Genomic DNA, 17,530 nt, shown 5'->3' on the forward strand with positions numbered 1-17,530 from the left:
TTTTTAAGTGTAAACTCCACTGATGATGGAATCAGCCCACCCATTGAAGAGTTCTAACAAGACCAGCAAAAATCAACTTAGAAAGACAGATAAGAGGGCCCCGTTAACAAATCCCCGGATCGGCACTTACACTAAGATAAGCCACCACCATATGTTATCAACAGAACTTCAGGTTGAATTGTTAGTAAGGGTAGCGATGGGATAAGCATGTCTGTAGTGAAGAAGCCCAACTGCTGAGCTCTGGGTGTAAACAGCTCCAGATGGAAGAAATAAGGTGACCAGAGGAGTCTAGACAAGAGATTAGAAAGGCCAGAACCAGCAGGAATAAGCAAAAGCACCTTATTTTAGAAATAGTGAGCAGCTGCAGCCTGATATAGGGGGTCAAAGGGCAACTGAGTCAAAAAGCAGTTGGAGAATCTAAGCCCCAGACTAGTTAAAAATCAAGTAAGAAATCAGTTTATGAGTACAGAAAGCTTTCCAGCAGATTCCAATTCCCACATTAAATTCAGTTTCTTTTCAATCCACTATACAGCTTTATATGGGGCAAGTTTCAATTACTGGCCATTCACTTAACATCTACTGTATTCTGTCACTGGGGATCCGGTTTCTAGCTTTGCTTGTTAAGTACACTAGGACTACTAATTCTCTCTCGTAAAAGGGCAGGCAGAAAGACAACATGCAGCACTGTTTTCCATCCAGTAGGAATCTGAGAGGTGCTGTATGAAAACTTTTCACAATATAACATGAAGTGCATTGGATGGACAGTGTCAAATTAGATAGGACCCAGAAGGCAAGCAAGAGCCCAGTTTTAATGAAGGAATTCTCTACACAGCCTGCCACCAGCTTTTTCCACATATTCAACAACTTTGTCACTTGCCTCGCTCAGCTGATGACGGGAATCATAGAATATCAGGGTTAGAAGGGACCTCAGGAGGTCATTTGGTCCAACCTCCTGCTCAAAGCAGGACCAATTCCCAACTAAATCATCCCAACCAAGGCTTTGTCAAGCCTGACCTTAAAAACCTCTAAGGAAGGAGATTCCACCACCTCCCTAAGTAACCCATTCCAGTGCTTCACCACTCTCCCAGTGAAAAAGTTTTTCCTAATATCCAACCTAAACCTCCCACACTGCAACTTGAGACCATTACTCCTTGTTCTGTCATATGGTACCACTGAAAACAGTCTAGATCCATCCTCATTGGAGCCCCCTTTCAGGTAGTTGAAAGCAGCTATCAAATCCCGCCTCATTCTTCTCTTCTGCAGACTAAACAATCCCAGTTCCCTCAGCCTCTCCTCATAAGCCATGTGCTCCAGTCCCCTAATCATTTTTGTTGCCCTCCGCTGGACTCTCTCCAATTTTTCCACATCCTTCTTGTAGTGTGGGGCCCAAAACTGGACACAGTACTCCAGATGAGGCCTCACCAATGTCGACTAGAGGGGAATGATCACGTCCCTTGATCTGCTGGCAATGCCCCTACTTATACAGCCCAAAATGCTGTTAGCCTTCTTGGCAACAAGGGCACACTGTTGACTCCTATCCAGCTTCTCATCCACTGTAACCCCTAGATCCTTTTCTGCAGAACTGCTGCCTAGCCATTCAGTCCCTAGGGGGGAGGGATAGCTCAGTGGTTTGAGCATTGGCCTGTTAAACCCAGGGTTGTGAGTTGAGGAGGCCACTTAGAGATCTGGGGCAAAAATTGGTCCTGCTAGTGAAGGCAGGGGGCTGGACTCAATGACCTTTCAAGGTTCCTTCCAGTTCTAGGAGATTGGTATATCTCCAATTATTACCTTTTATTACCTTAACAGTGAATGGGATTCTTCCATCCTAAGTGCAGGACTCTGCACTTGTCCTTGTTGAACCTCATCAGGTTTCTTTTGGCCTGATCCTCTAATTTGTCTAGGTCCCTCTGTATCCTATCCCTACCCTCCAACGTATCTACCACTCCTCCCAGTTCAGCATCATCTGAAAACTTGCTGAGAGTGCAGTCCATGCCATCCTCCAGGTCATTAATGAAGATGTTGAACATAACCGGCCCCAGGACTGACCCTTGGGACACTCCGCTTGAAACCGGCTGCCAACTAGACATGGAGCCATTGATCACTACCCGTTGAGCCCGACGATCTAGCCAGCTTTCTATCTACCTTACAGTCCATTCATCCAGCCCATACTACTTTAACTTGCCAGCAAGAATACTGTGGGAGACCGTATCAAAAGCTTTGCTAAAGTCAAGGAATAACACATCCACTGCTTTCCCCTCATCCATAGACCCAGTTATCTCCTCATAGAAGGCATTTAGGTTAGTCAGGCATGACTTGCCCTTGGTGAATCCGTGCTGACTGTTCCTGATCACTTTCCTCTCCTCTAAGTGCTTCAGAATTGATTCATTGAGGGCCTGCTCCATGATTTTTCCAGGGACTGAGGTGAGGCTGACTGGTCTGTAGTTCCCCGGATCCTCCTCCTTCCCTTTTTTAAAGATGGGAACTACATTAGCCTTTTTCCAGACATCCGGGACCTCCCCTGATCACCATGAGTTTTCAAAAGATAACGACCAATGGCTCTGCAATCACATCCGCCAACTCCTTTAGCACCCTCGGATGCAGCACATCTGGCCCCATGGACTTGTGCTCATCCAGTTTTTGTAAATAGTCTCGAACCACTTCTTTCTCCACAGACGGCTGGTCACCTCCTCCCCAATACTGTGCTACCCAGTGCAGCAGTCTGGGAGCTGACCTTGTTCATGAAGACACAGGCAAAAAAAAGCATTGAGTACATTAGCTTTTTCCACATCCTCTGTCACTAGGTTGCCTCCCTCATTCAGTAAGGGGCTCACACTTTCCTTGACTTTCTTCTTGTTGCTAACATACCTGAAGAAACCCTTCTTGTTACTCTTAACATCTCTTGCTAGCTGCAACTCCAAGTGTGATTTGGCCTCCCTGATTTCACTCCTGCATACCTGAGCAATAATTTTTATACTCCTCCTGGTCATTTGTCCAATATTCCACTTCTTGTAAACTTCTTTTTTGCATTTAAGATCAGCAAGGATTTCACTGTAAAGCCAAGCTCGTCTCCTGCCATATTTACTGTTCTTTCTACACATTGGGAGGTTTTTTTCCTGCAACCTCAGTAAGGATTCTTTAAAATACAGCCAGCTCTCCTGGACTCCTTTCTCCCTCATGTTATTCTCCCAGGGGATCCTGCCCACCAGTTCCCTGAGGGAGTCAAAATCTGCTTTTCTGAAGTCCAGGGTCCCAAACAATTTTTGCTCTAAAAATCCAAATTTGGGTATCAATTCAAACGATCAATTTAATTAGCTAATAAGGAAGTCAAGTGATTTCCTTAGTGAAGCCATTTCGGCAAATAAGCAGTTAATCAAGAGGATTTCTATTTCCCCTTTATTGTATCTTATTTCCAGTACTGGCCATTAAGTTTCAGGGGGAGGAGAAGTGAACCTCTGGCTGTTCTGCCCTCTAACCCTTCTCTGTTTAACGAGCAGCTGTAGATCAAAACACAGATGCACAAGTTTATGTTTTCAAACAATGGATTCATTAAGAATCTGTACGCACCCAGAAACATGGATACAAAATGTTCAACAAGTCTGTCACTATTGTACATTTTCTATTACGCCTCTTGCATACTGAGAACCCGTTTGCCCCCCCCCAGATTAAAATACAGGTATCTTCCCAATCTATCACGGGTTTAGTACAACAGATACAAAATAATAGCACCTCTGTATGCAGGGTTCATAGTCCTGTCAATTCATCAGTAGCGCACTGTTCTTCAGCAGGGAAAGCAGGTGAATCGCTCCAGCTTTTTCTAAGGCTTTTCCTTGGCATCTTTAGCCCCATCGATTTAAGTGGCCGAGGCCTCCACGTTTATTAGGCAAAGATCCATGACAGAACAAAGAGCCACGGCAATTTCAGAGTGTTTATATTTAAAGTTCAAGATTCAAATGTGATGACTGTTATGACACAAGCCATCAAAAAGCCAGGTAGAGGAACAATGCAGGTTGCTGCCCACAAATCAGGCCGTGATGCAAAGGGGCTTTCAGAGTCTTTTTAAGCAAAACCCAAGAAAAAACAACAACTGCTTTGGCATTGAAGTGAATTCAGCCCTGGGTGACAAAACCGGATAGAAGAGGCTGTCCCGAAGTCCTCTATTTGTCCCCAGAACAGGCACAAAACAGCAAGCAGCACAGCATGTTCGCACATTGTCCTGCAAAACGTTACTCACCATCAACCCGGAGGGGCTATTTCTGGCTCAGTCAGTTCTTTGCCAACCATGATGCCAATGATATGGCATTGACCGGTCTTTGCTAGGGAACTGGGGAGAGAACTTCCAGCACCTTTCACGCAGGGGCTACCACGTAGCCATCAAATGGCCAACAACTTTTGCGCCATCGCTGAGTTGTTTCATTATTTCAAATCCAGTCTAGAGGTGAAAGGCTCTCAGATGCATCACTAAATAGCATCTACAGAAGCCATCATCGTCAGAGGGAAGGGGGGATTGGAACAGATACATAATGGTTGCCATTTTTAGGGCTTTCCAATGAATTGGAGGCAGAGGGGAGTTCAGACAGGTCGTCTTAGGCTTATAAGAGGCGCAGTCAGTATATTACCAGCTGTTTAGAACTATGGAGATACGATTGTCAGAGTGTCGCATACGCAGCCTTACTCCCCGCCCCAGCTGGGCTTTTCCTGGTTCAACTCAGAACCTGGCATTTCCTGCCTTGTGTTGGTTAATGTCACAACCTAATCATCTGAACACATCTGCTTTGTATTATGTTTCTTGTAAAAAATATTTTATGTATGTTTATAAAAACCATCTGTTTACCCAAGAACCTGACAATCTGGGCAAATATAAATCCAGGCCTCATTTTATTATAAGATGCTTTTTATTTAGAAAATCTTCTTTCAAGCTCTAATAGGTGCTCTCACAAAGAGGGGACATGTGCTAAGGCATCTGTTTTAGAAAGCAGATTTTTTGTTTCTTTATTTTTTTCTTTTACACCCAAGAGACCCAACGGCTGCTGTCCTGGAAATCTGTATGTAGGCCCTTCTGTCGCCATGGCGTTTTCAGTAGCTTTAAGCACAACCTGCAGGCTCTTGCTATGTCAATCTTTTTCAGTGCTCATCCCATACTGTTCCAGCCCCAAAAGTGAGTTTCAGGCCAATGAGACATAAAAGTCAACATGCCAATAAAATGTCACCCAAGTTTACAATGAAGGTACAGCAGAAGTTTATCACTTCCCCTCCACCCCAAAGATCAAGAATTTCAGTTCCTTTGAGAGGAAAGCCACGTTTGTCCATATAGACGGTGATCTTATAAATCCATGAGACTGGAGTTAGTTCCTGACAGTCTTGACACTGACCTGGAGGATGGAACTACAATCAATCTCTTTCTCTCACACACACACACACACACACACACACACACAAAACCAACAAGGATTGGGAGAATGAGAATAACGCCTTTACAATGCAGCTGTCCGACATCAAAGAGAAGCTTAAAAAATAATGCTTCCCCCCCAGTTCCCTCAGTGCAGCTGGAAGGTTATTGGGGGGGGGGGGGTAGGTTGAGAGGTCGCTGTGTATGCCAGAGAGGTTGCTGGGTTGAGTTATTAGAATAGATGTTCACTTGCGAGTCTCCAGCACAATCACAGGAGCTAATCCCTCTCAAAATGTAACACACTGATCATCAAACCCATACACAGGTCCCAAGACACAAAGGCAAGTTTCTATCAATAGCTAAGGACAACACAACCTGGCAAGTTTAGCCTCACATCTGCAACCACTTCCATTTTAAACTCCAGAGGTTAAGCCGTGTGCTATCATCATCAGCAGGGCTGCATGCCAGAAGAGCTACGGGGGGGCCGGGTCACCTGCCAGAAGGTACAGCGCAGTAACAAAGATCAGGATCTTTCCAGAAGCCTCCCATGAATTTCTGATCTCTGCTTGCATCCTTGTGCAATAGGCGATGGGTCTTTGTGTGTGATGAGAGGTGGCTACGGGTTCTCTCCTAGTCCAGTTCCCTCTTATTTTAAGATGATGTGGTAGCTATCGTTGGTTTCAGCTGCAAAGAAAGCAGAGCAGCGTCAGACATCTCCAACCACAAGGAAAGCAGCTTTCAATTTCAATCCAACATGCCTCTTTCTATAGAAGAGTTCTCAAGATTGCCAAACAAGTGGTTGGGGGGAAGGAAAACTAAGAGGAGGGGGAGCACCCACTGTTTTATAAAGGCATATTGAATGAATTCAGTTACCTTTCATTGTGTCCAGAACAAAACACGATTCGTCTTGGAAGTTCTGTATCATCTGAAAGAAGGCATGAGATCAGCGGAATCTATTACGGAGTGTTTCAGTTTAGGACCGAGGCTCAATTTCATATATGTATTAGTCATTCAATGGTGGGGTTTGGCACGGCCCCTTGAAAGGGCTGGAAGCTATTCAGCCACTACAGTGCTTTGGGATGTATAGAATGCACCACCTGGAATAATATATGTATGTATGTATGTATGTAGGTATGTGAGTATGTGAGTGAGTGTGTGTGTGTAAAATACAGCAGAACCAAACCAGCCAATCAAACAAATTAACAGATTTTAGAACTCCTGCCTCAGATATTGAAGTCCCTTCCCAAATCCTCAGAGAGAGAGCGAGAATATACATGCATTCTTAAGGGTGGCTGGTCCCTTAAGAAAAAAGATATCCCTCCCCCCATCTTAATTTGCCTCCCCAGCTGTGGAAGAAGCCTAAGCAGAAGCCTAAGGAACTGCAGCCAGCACTCCCACGAGAGCTCCCTTCCCTCCCCAGGGACCAGCAGTGCCTCACCGAGTCCCACGTCCCACTGTCCACACCTGAGGAGGTGAGACAAGCTGGTCGCAGATGGACTGAGGCTCATCTCCCCTTAAGGGGCTGGCCACCCTGTGACAGTCTGGTTATAAACGTTAGTGGCAATTTTGTTACCTGCTGGACAGGCAGCGTTTGCTCAGGACGTTTGCATTTATTTTTAGGGTCAAGGCAGCAGCTCTGTTTCCTGATGCACAGCCCTGAAGTCAAGTCCCAGTAGCCAGCATAGAGGCTATTAGTAAAAGCTTTGTTGGCCTTTCTGGAGACCTCTCTGCAACCTTTCTGGCAGGAGTCGCAGCACCTACCCCACTGGTTTGTGCCAGTACTAGCTGAGTGGGCTGAGCAGGCGGCAAGCCCAGCTGGGAGGCTGGACTTCTCACTTCCCTTCTTCTAAAGCGGACTTGCCGCTGGCCACGCGCATGCTGCAGCTAACGGCCCCTCCTAGCAGTTCAGTTGAGGGTTATATGGATCCCACAGGAGATAGAGAGACCTAGGAGATCATCCAGGTCTTTGCCCATAGACAGGACGGGCCAGGTATTAGGTGGATACGTCACTGTGGGCCTGGTTTTCATTTACACCAAGGCTCCTTCCCAGCTCTCTAGCAATGTAAAGGTGCCCAACTTTAAGGCTCTTTTACATTGCAAGAGTGGTATATAAGGGGTTTTATTTACACTAAGACTCAGGCTCCCTGCACACAAAGCAATCTGGGAAACCCACTAAGTGAGTAATTCCAACTTTCCCTTTAAAACAGGCAACATTGGGTGGATCAGATCTTAAGTGCCAGGGCCTAAGCACAGAACTGGGAGCCTGGATTCCCTCCAGGGCCTTATTTGGGCCCTGACACCAATTCTGTGGCCTTGGGCACAGTTTTGGCATCTGTAAAATGGGGATAAATGGGGTGGTGGTTCAGGATTAATGCTTTGAGGAACGCAAGTAGTATTACAGGTGAAAGCACAAATGCAATTGTAATATCTAGTCCATTGGGCTCTGCAGACAGGCACACAGGGCCCCTAGGCTGTTTACCTGGAAAGGGCCAATATTCAACCCACGCCTGTCCATTTGGAATCATTAGCACATTTCCCCATGTCAGAGATCATAGAACCAGACCAGGTTGGCAACAGACTGAAAGTAGCTGAGCCACCATGACTCGAAGATCCCTCCAGGCTAAGTGCCAAGAGGCACTTACCTCATCGCTGATCAGTACGTGTATTCCTGTAGGGCCTTGTTTGTAGATATGGCTGATCTGTCGAGAGGAGATACTGAAGAGCTGGGCTATTTTTTCTGTCAGTTCCACTGCTGTCAGCTCTTCCAGATAGATAGCGTGATATACTGCAACAGGGACAAGAGCAGTTACAATCAGCTTCCAAAGCATCTATTGTGACCGTGTCCGAGCTGCCTGAATACTGTAAATATTATGGCAGTGCTTAGGCACCCCAGTCATGGATCAGGGCCCCACTGCTATATGAACCGAATGGAATGACCCTCCCTACCCCAAAGAGCTTCCCGTCTCAGTAATGGTGGCCAAACGTGATTCTGCACCATTCCCGGCTATTTCCACTCAGCCAAAAGAAAGCAAAGTGCGACTGACGAGCCCCCTTAGAATACCAATGCCATCGCCTTGGAGGGGACATGGGGAAGAATGCAGGTTATGCAGTCGTAACAAGACGGAAGGAGAGAGCCCACTGGCTTTGCAGTTTCCTCCCAGAATGCAGAAAGTGGATGTGCTGGCATCAAGCCGCTCCAGAAAAGTAGGTCAGTCAGTGTGTCTAGGCCATGCTGGATTCTCACACAAGCTATAATTTATCAGCCCAGTGCAGGCACCGTGCCAACCATGAGATGCCGCAGCCACAGTTTCGATTGGGGAGGAGAAAACCAGCAGGCTGGAATGATGGCAGGTCAATACAGAGCCCTCCTGCCAACCCCACTCAACCCTCCCCCCAAATGCTGGCTGTGTGGGGGAGCCAACAGCCCTACTGCCTTCATGCTGATGCTGGGTTATCTTCCAGGGAAGCCTTCCACCTTCTGGCAGCAAAAAAGCAAGAATGATAGGGACTAGCATAAGCAAGGGCAGCCGAAAATGGAGGCAAGGTTGCATAAAATTCCTCTATGGTAATGACTAGAGGGCACCAGCTGAGACTGAAGTCCCGTTTTACTGGGCACTGTACACATATTGAGAGAATATCAAGCCCTAAAGAGCTTAAAAGAGACAGAAATAGTGTCAGCAGGGAAGTGACTTGCCCAAAGTGGAAGAGCCAGGATTAGAACTCAGATCAGAGTCCCTGTCCAGTGCTCTATCCACTGGACCATGTTGCTTCTCCTCTGAGATGACTGGTATCCTACATGCTGCTTTTGTAGAGATCCCACAGCACTAAGCCGTAACTGCAGCACGTGAGGGGAGAAAGCACATCACCCCCTTCTGGAAACTCTTACCAAAGAAAGTACTGTTTGCCGACTCCCCATCCTCATGCTTCTGCTGGTCCCTCAGCTGCTGAGGCTCCTGGCACACGTAGATGGTCAGCCTTGGCCGTACCATCCTGCGGGAGGGAGGGCGGGACAGGTGAATACCACTGAGTTTACCCATGAGCATGTTTCCAGTTTCCCTGATGCTCAGGTCCCACGCTCCACTTTTCAGGCTCCTTGATGCAGAAGACCAGCCACACAGGCCTGTCTTCAGGCAGAAATAAGAGGGAGATCACAGCAAGTTTTGTTTCATGGAGACAACACAAAAAAAGGAGGGGGTGTGGGGGGAGGAATCAGGCAGCATTCAGACTCCTGGCCAATTAAGGGCCGTGAGGACTGGCTGCCAAGTGTCCCATTCAGCCCTCTTAAGTGGGATTAATAGCAGCTGGGAGTGGATGGGCTGGGGTTTAAAGCAGGGAGACTCTAGGCTGCGGCAAGAGCCGTGGATAACACTGGAATAGGAAACAGATGAAGCTTGTCACAGCAATTTCTGAGTCAGCTAGGAGGTGACGAATGTCTGCTCCCCCACCCCCATGCAAAGCTGCAACAACGTTTCAGTGCTATCTCACCAGTCATCCGACTTGGTACATTAACTCCCTGGAATGCTCACACTAGCACCGACTCTCGCCGTCCCTTATCAGAAATCCACACTCTCTCAAAACACACCCCGATATGAGTACACCACCCGTGGGTCTGTGCTTCTCTGCCTGGCTGCAATTCCTGCAACCGTTTCTCCGCTCGCTGATCCTCCATCTCGGGCACGGGGTGATTGGAACTGCAAGCTAGTCCCAGAGGCTTCACATGGAGATGCAAAGAAAGCTCCCTAATGGAGGAACTTGCCCACAAGAGACGTTTCTTTCTACCCTCGTCACCTGAGGCCAGATTTTGTGACTGTCCAGCACTAATGATCTGGTCCAGATTTTCCAGAGAGCTCCGCTCTTACTCACGCACCTCAACAAAGATCTGGATTCTCAGAATTGCTCAGCACCCAACATGCAGAGCTCCTGAAAATCTGGACCCTTATTGGTTGGACTTATGCCCTAAAAATATGACAAAAAAGTGTTTCAAGTTGATGTAACTTGCATCGCTCAGGGCTGTGAAAGACACACCCCCGAGCCACACGTTACATCGATCTAAGCGCTGTCCACGCCAGCACTATGTTGGCGGGAGATGCTGTCCTGCCGATATAGCTTCCGCCTTTCATGGAGGTGGAGTAATTATGCCAACAGGAGTGCGGTCTCCTGTCAGCCTAGTGCGTCTCCACCAGACGTGCTACAGTGGCACAGCTGTGCCGATGTAGTGCAGCAGGGCTGCCCAGAGTGGGGGGGCAAGTGGGGCAATTTGCCCCAGGCCCCACAGGGCCCCCCCACAAGAATATAGTATTGCAACTTTTTTTTAATGGAAGGGGCCCCCAAAATTGCTTTGCCCCAGGCCCCCTCAATCCTCTGGGCAGCCCTGTAGCGCAGTAGTATAGATATGCCCTTAGAAGTATCTAATCCTCTTCTGAGCCCTGCTACACTCTTGCCCTTGACAGTGTTTTGTGGAAGAGTGTTCCAGGAGTTAATTTTCCAAAATGTATAACTATTTTCCTTTAGCGATTATGCATTTGTTGCTTTGCAATGTCACTCAAGTTTTTGTGTTACAAGGAGGGATAAACAGAAGCATCCAGTTTAGCTTCTCTACGCCGTATGTTTTACCCACCTTGCGTCCCCTTGTCGTCCTCTCTTCACAAAACTCAACCTTTCCTCACCTGGAAGTGACCCTTCTAATCATTTTCATTGTGTCTTCTATTTTTGTTCTATCCATGGCAGACAGCTTAATGATACCCCCTCTTGTTTTTTCAATGGTTTTCATGCAGAGGGGGTGGGACTCAGTTTCCCTGGATGTTATTGGTTTAACAAGGTGAGGGGAGAGGGAGTTTGTTGTTACAGAGGACCGGAGAGGGAACCTGGGACCCCAGCCAATGGCCTGGAGGACGGATACCTCAGCGACTGGTGACCTGCTGACCTAGAGGCCCAGCTCAGGAGTCGCAGACGGTTCTGGCCAGTGGGAGGACAATGGGCTGTAAAGAGAGGACCCTGATGAGAGGACTCTGGTGATATAACCAGCAGTTCCAGCCAGAGGAGGCCAGAGGACAGAAGAGGGGAGAGGAGGCCCAGGCGACCCTGTTTACCTGGAGAGAAGCCAATGGACAGAGGTGGGGCTTGGGGCAGATGATCTCAGCAATGCACTGATGAGCCAGAGGCCCAGTCTACACTGAAGCTTTGCTGGATTAGTACATCAGTCAGGGGTGCGATGAGGTGGGATTTGTGACCAACATCGCTACGCTGGCACGAGCCCTAATGCAGATGCAGTTATATTGGTAAAAGAGTCCGTTTGCTGGGAGAAACTGCGTCTCCACTATCACTGGCTTCCACTAAAACTATAATTATACCGGCAACCTTTTCCAGGGTAGATAAGGCCCAGAACTACAAGAGTGACAGAGAAGCAGAGATCCCATGGACATTGCTCTGTGGGGCATAAAAATCAACACTCATTCTCAGCTTTTGCAAGTATACACACCGTCCCTTTAACGCATTGAAGAGCCTGATGCCATCTGCAGGGCCACAGATCTGGATAACGTCTTCCCTGGTTAGCTTCAGTAAGTCTGCACCTGGAATTTAAAACAACAAGGAGCCAATAGATCACCAGTGGGGAAAAGAGTAGGAACGGTTCATGTAAAGAAGAAGGAGGTAAGTTTCATACAGTGCATCACAGCAGAGTTTGCACAGACTACAATACTGCCAGCAATCGATACCTCCTCAGGCGAGGAGCGAGCAGAGATGGGCTTTCATCACCAACCTGAGAAGTTTGTGAAGAGCCGGGAGAACGTGGAGAAGCGGTTTCGATGCAGCCATTGCTGGGCTTCCTGAGGCGTCGTCGTTGGCAGGAGGTTCTGCGGCACGGGAACAAAATGGTTACTTTTCCTTAGACTAGGTAACACACAAGCCACTTGCATTAAAACATTAGCACAGGTCAGCTAGATTACTACTGTAATATGGTAACCTCTAGGACCCCAAAGGCATGGATCTGGGCCCTGTACAAACATGGAATGAAGATGGTCCTTATCCCAGAGAGCTTACAATTTCAGTATAACACTAGAGACAGCAGGTGAAATACAGACAGACGGGGGCGGGAAGGGGGGAAGAAGGCAGAAGCGCAACAATGAGATAATGCTGGTCAGCACAGTAGAGCAGAGGTCACAGAATGCCAGCTGCTCAACCACTGTCAAAGTTTTTGTATGGCTTCACTGAGAGGGTTTTCATTCTAGATCCTCTCTCACCAAGTAGGAGCCATTGAGGCAGAAGTTATGGGCTTAACTTAGAAGTTACTTAGGGTACGTCTTCACTACCCGCCAGATTGGCGGGCAGCGATCGATCCAGCGGGGGTTGATTTATCGCATCTAGTCTAGACGCGGTAAATCAACCGCCGAGCGCTCTCCCATCGACTCCTGTACTCCAGCACCGTGACAGGCGCAGGCAGAGTCAACAAGGGAGAGGCAGCATTCGACTCACTGTGGTGAAGACACCACGGTAAACCAATCTAAGTATGTCAACTTCAGCTACGTTATTCATGTAGCTGAAGTTGCGTAATTTAGATAGCTATTTCCTCCCCCCTCAGTGTAGACCAGGTGTTAGTGAGCTTCTTTGGCCTGTGTAATAGAGGAGGTCAGACTGGATGATAATGGCCCCTTCTGGCATTAAAATGGTCTATGAAATTTATCCTCAAGGGAAGCCTGTCCAGCCCAGAGACAGAGGACTTGTCTACATGGGGAATTATTCTGGAATAGCTATTCCTGATTAACATCACATGTGGATGCTCTTATTCTGGAATCAGAGTGTTTTATTCTAAATTATCTGAAAGTGGATTAAATCCATTTGGAATAAGGGTGTCCACAGATGGAGTTAACCAGGAATAGTTAAACCACTTTAAAGTCATACCCTACCTTATTCCGGATTAACTCTCATGTGTAGACAAGCCCAGAGACCCCATACTGCAGCATACCAGCAAGCTCCTGAACATAGACACCTAGAAACCCACAAACTTCCAACAGTAAATTTAGAAAATAGGATTAACACCATCCTTACCACAAGCATAAGATTTGAGGTGGGACTTACATCTGTGATCGGAGGAGGTGGCTCGGGTTGGTGGTTTGGAGAGCCATTTCTAGATTTTGAGAAAGAAAAAAAAACAACAAAAAAACCATGGTTGGAATCTGCTCTTCCCCACCTCCCAGTCTGATGCCTCTAAAATACACTTACAAAAAGGTGTCACATATGCTATGGTGAATCATGATACGTAATGACCAGCACACAGTGCTTCTAGGAAGTGGGCTCAGAAACCCGTAGGCATGGCTGGTTGCAAGTAGCAATGTGACCATGTCAATATAATTGCCAGGGAAATGAAATACCCCGCAGAACAACGAACGGCGCTGTGTGAGTGGATTGATGTGCCAGGGAAAGGCTGGTGGCTGAACACAGGCAGAACAGGTACACAAATGCACATTCAGTTCTCATTTCAGGGGCAAAGTTTGCTGTACATGTTGGTGATCAAAATGAGGATGACAGCCAGCCAAGGGATAGCTCAGTGGTTTGAGCGTTGGCCTGCAAAACCCAAGGTTGTGAGTTCAATCCTTGAGGGGGCCATTTGGTGCAAAAATCTGTCTGGGGATTGGTCCTACTTTGCGCAGGGGGTTGGACTAGATACCTCCTGAGATCCCTTCCAACCCTGATCTTCTATTCTATGATTCCAGCAGTTCTCACTGCCCACACTTACCCCTCACCAATGGAAAAGCTGCTGTGGGAGCTGTTAAAGCCAGGAGATGGTGCATTGTTGACATAAGTGATCTCTGGCCACGGAGAACACTAGAAATGAAAACCCCATTGTGAGATCCCCAGGAAAGTCACAGTATTATTTTTGACTTTTACAAACTGGTTTCTCTAGATTTAGCTTTAAGCTGGCTTCTATGAACTAGGGCAAAATTGTTACCTGCTGCATTTAACGTAGACTAGAGTAAACCTGCTTTTGCAGAAAACCGCTAAAGCGCTAGTTTACTGCTGCATTACAATTTACAGGGGTAGTACAGACCCTGTGAAACACTGAACTGTCTTCAAATTTTAATATTCAAAACAGTGAGCTCTTGGATTGGAGTCACATCTCCTGGGCATTTTGTGTGTTTGTTTGATATCCTCCCACTGTGCCAGCTGCAGAGTGTGCACACACATCACGCAGCCCGTTACTGAATTTAGAAATTGAGGAGTACCCCAGAATTTACTCTAACCAGATCAAATATTCAACAAACTGTTCTACTAAAGCACTTCCTAAGAGTCAGTTTAGCATGGCGGTCCAAAGAATAGTATCAGGGGGTAGTCGTGTTAGACTAGATCTGTAAAAAGCAACAATGAGTCCTGTGGCACCTTAAAGACTAACAGGTGTATTGGAGCATAAGCTTTTGTGATACCCACTTCGTCAGGCACATGACCAAAGAATGAGACAGCTGCCTCATTGATAGGCTAACAATTCTCACCCTATCTAGCTATTTATCACACCCACCACTGAGCTTAACAGTTTAATGACCTTTCAATTAGGCCTGGAGATGGAGGAGGTGGAATGACATTGTCACCCCCAACCACACTGATCTGCGAAGACACAGATTCCAGTAGCCAAATGCACCTCCAAGATGTCTTACCTCTGTAAGTATTGTGGTCTCATAGGAAGGCTGGTATTTCTCCTTCTCATGAGGAGTTCTCTTCTCCATTTTCTCTCTGTCCGTCTTCTGTTTTCGATCTGCTCCTTTGGGCTGGAAGTCCAACATTTTTGTTAGATCACAAATGCCTGGCATCTTGGAAGGGAGTTAGCCAAATGCAGGAAGAGAGCTAGATTCACAGTGGCTGCACAAAGAGACAGAAGGAGACTGGAACAGAATAGAAAAGCTGACAGAGAGCTGGGGAACCTTTCGAGTTACTGAGCTGGGGGACAGATTCCAAACTGCTGCCTTAGGGGAAGGTAGCCCGGCTGGCATGGGCAGAGAATAATGCTCTCCCTGTGACAGATCTTCATATTACGAGACGTTCTCCCTACTAACCCGATCTGCCCTCCCCCAGGAAAAGATTTCAAAACATCTGAACTAGAAAGTGAAAAATCTTTCAGAAAGGAATTAGGCACAGACCAGGATGCTATGCAACGCCAGTGAGCTCTAACAGGACAAAGACATGGGTGGGTGTGGCTGCAGATCTGTTCTGGTTTAACTCTGTTGCAGCATAAGGGAAAGAGCCCTGGATGGTGAATCAGACCGAGATTTTATTCCAAGCTCTGCCACTGGCCTGCTGGGTGACATTGGGCAAGTCACTTCACCGCCCTATACCTCAGTTTCCCCAGCTGTAAAATGGGATAATGGAACTGACCTCCTTTGTAAAGTGCTCTAAAAGACTTGATGAAAAGCCCTAAAGAGCTAGGGATTATGATTTAGGGCTTCACCTATTGCTTTAGGAGACTAGCAATTCCCCTTCTACCTCACTTCTGGAGAGATTTAAAGCTAGACTTGCAATTATTATAGGGAATAATTCTGTGCTGGCTCCTTAGCATACACTGGCTGACAATGATCAGGGAAGGGAGATGATTGAGAATTGGGTTCTTCATGCTAACAGAATACTTTTTCCAACACTTTGGTATTTCATAGGGGTGCTGGTATAAGCACAGAATCAGCAGTGAACTGAAAGGGTCACCAAGTTCTTTTGGCTACAAAGCTCTTCCCTGCAACATTTCACAGAGTGTTTCAGTTCATCTCTTTTTCCACGTTTGCTTTAATCCTTCAACTAACTCGTTTTATTGCACCTCCTGCACTTTGTGAAATTCCTTGCTAGATTTTCATCTGTGTAATCAGGTTAGCAGCAGGCACGCAACGCACCACCCCCCCCCCCCACACCCTTTCACAGCTCAGTGTAAGTTGTTAGACAACATAGCTCAAGCTGTGTGTAAATGAAGGCTGGAATTCCCGTTCAGGATTCTGAAGACACCGCCTTTGCAGCTGGAGGTTCCTTAACGTGCTTCTCAGGACTATGGCCCTCAGGCCATTTCTGCATTAAAGACATTTGTTTTGGCCCAACGACACCAATATAGTTGCATTGATGCAACCCCCTAATGTAGACGTGCTGCAAGAGTAAGCTGCACAGGTGTAAACCCTGCAGCAGGTCTACACAAAGGGCAGGTCTACACTTAAAAGCACTTAAGATGCTCCTACGCCAGTCGGCAGAGTTAATCCACCTCCACGAGAGGCAGTAGCTATGTCCTGTCAACATAATGCTCTCTATACCGGGGGTTATGTTGCTATAAGTATGTTGCTTCCCCTGAGCGACATAGTTATACTGATATAAGTCTGTAGCGTAGACCTGGCCGGACGGTTTGCAATGATGTAATTACAATGGTACCACATTCCTTAATGCAGACATAGCATCAATGGAGTGCCATGCTTTCCCCCAGACTCCTCAAAACTGAGGATCTGAAATTCAAAGCTGGAGTTTCTTTCCTGCCCAAGTGTTAAGCCTGCAGAGCAGCTTCCCCTCCCTGGCTTAGAAACAGCGATGAGAGCAACGAGGCCCTTTAAAGAGGACATCAGCTGCTTTGAAACAGAACCTGCATCTCTGCTCTGCCCCATATTTCAGTTTGGGTCTGTGTCAGGTGTCTCTGCAAAGGTTTGGGAAGACGACCCAAACTCCACACCGGGAAAGACCTGATAAAAGCCCTCAAGCCACTTTCAAAACACAGCCGCACTGGACTTCTACTCCCACTGTCCTACAATCAATATTACCCATGCGGGTAAGAATGTCCTGAGAATCTCCTGCAGTGAAAGGATTGCACACCAATTTACCCCAGGCACCGATGTTATCTTCAGCCCTCACAGTGCTTGTGCTACAGGTGCAGTGGCTGTAGCTAGTGAGCAGATCAACCTGATTCCATGTAGTCAGGAATCCCTGCAAAGCTCTCAACCACTGGTGGAGTTCAAAAGAGTTTTCTGTGATCTCAGTCACCCATCAGCTCTTGAGAGGGAAGGGTTATTTACACTTCAAAATGGGAGCAGCTACTTCCACCAGGAACCCAAACAGAGCATATAAAGATTGCTTGTAGGATAAACAGCTAGAAGTCCTGCTGCAGAGCAGCAGCTTTTCACACAGGCAGTAAGAGTGGGTGCA

General features: G+C 47.1%; 1 protein-coding gene across 4 annotated transcripts in view; it reads right to left on the reverse strand.

Moving 5' to 3' along the window:
- Positions 1 to 3,476: 3,476 nt before the first annotated feature.
- TFCP2 (transcription factor CP2) overlaps positions 3,477 to 17,530 on the reverse strand; it is a 40,364-nt gene continuing 26,310 nt past the window's right edge. Inside the window, exons 7-15 of one of the 4 annotated variants that reach the window (XM_039514609.1) lie at positions 15,031 to 15,141; positions 14,118 to 14,206; positions 13,430 to 13,508; positions 12,144 to 12,237; positions 11,865 to 11,955; positions 9,273 to 9,376; positions 8,029 to 8,171; positions 6,260 to 6,311; positions 3,477 to 6,070 (exon numbers count right to left, since the gene is read on the reverse strand). In XM_039514609.1, the coding sequence (XP_039370543.1) occupies positions 6,033 to 6,070; positions 6,260 to 6,311; positions 8,029 to 8,171; positions 9,273 to 9,376; positions 11,865 to 11,955; positions 12,144 to 12,237; positions 13,430 to 13,508; positions 14,118 to 14,206; positions 15,031 to 15,141 (801 nt within the window). In that variant the 3' untranslated portion in view covers positions 3,477 to 6,032. The other 3 variants (XM_039514606.1, XM_039514605.1, XM_039514607.1) reach the window with 3 other exon arrangements.

The sequence above is a fragment of the Mauremys reevesii genome, linkage group 25 (assembly GCF_016161935.1).
Source record: "Mauremys reevesii isolate NIE-2019 linkage group 25, ASM1616193v1, whole genome shotgun sequence".
NCBI lineage: Eukaryota > Metazoa > Chordata > Testudines > Geoemydidae > Mauremys > Mauremys reevesii.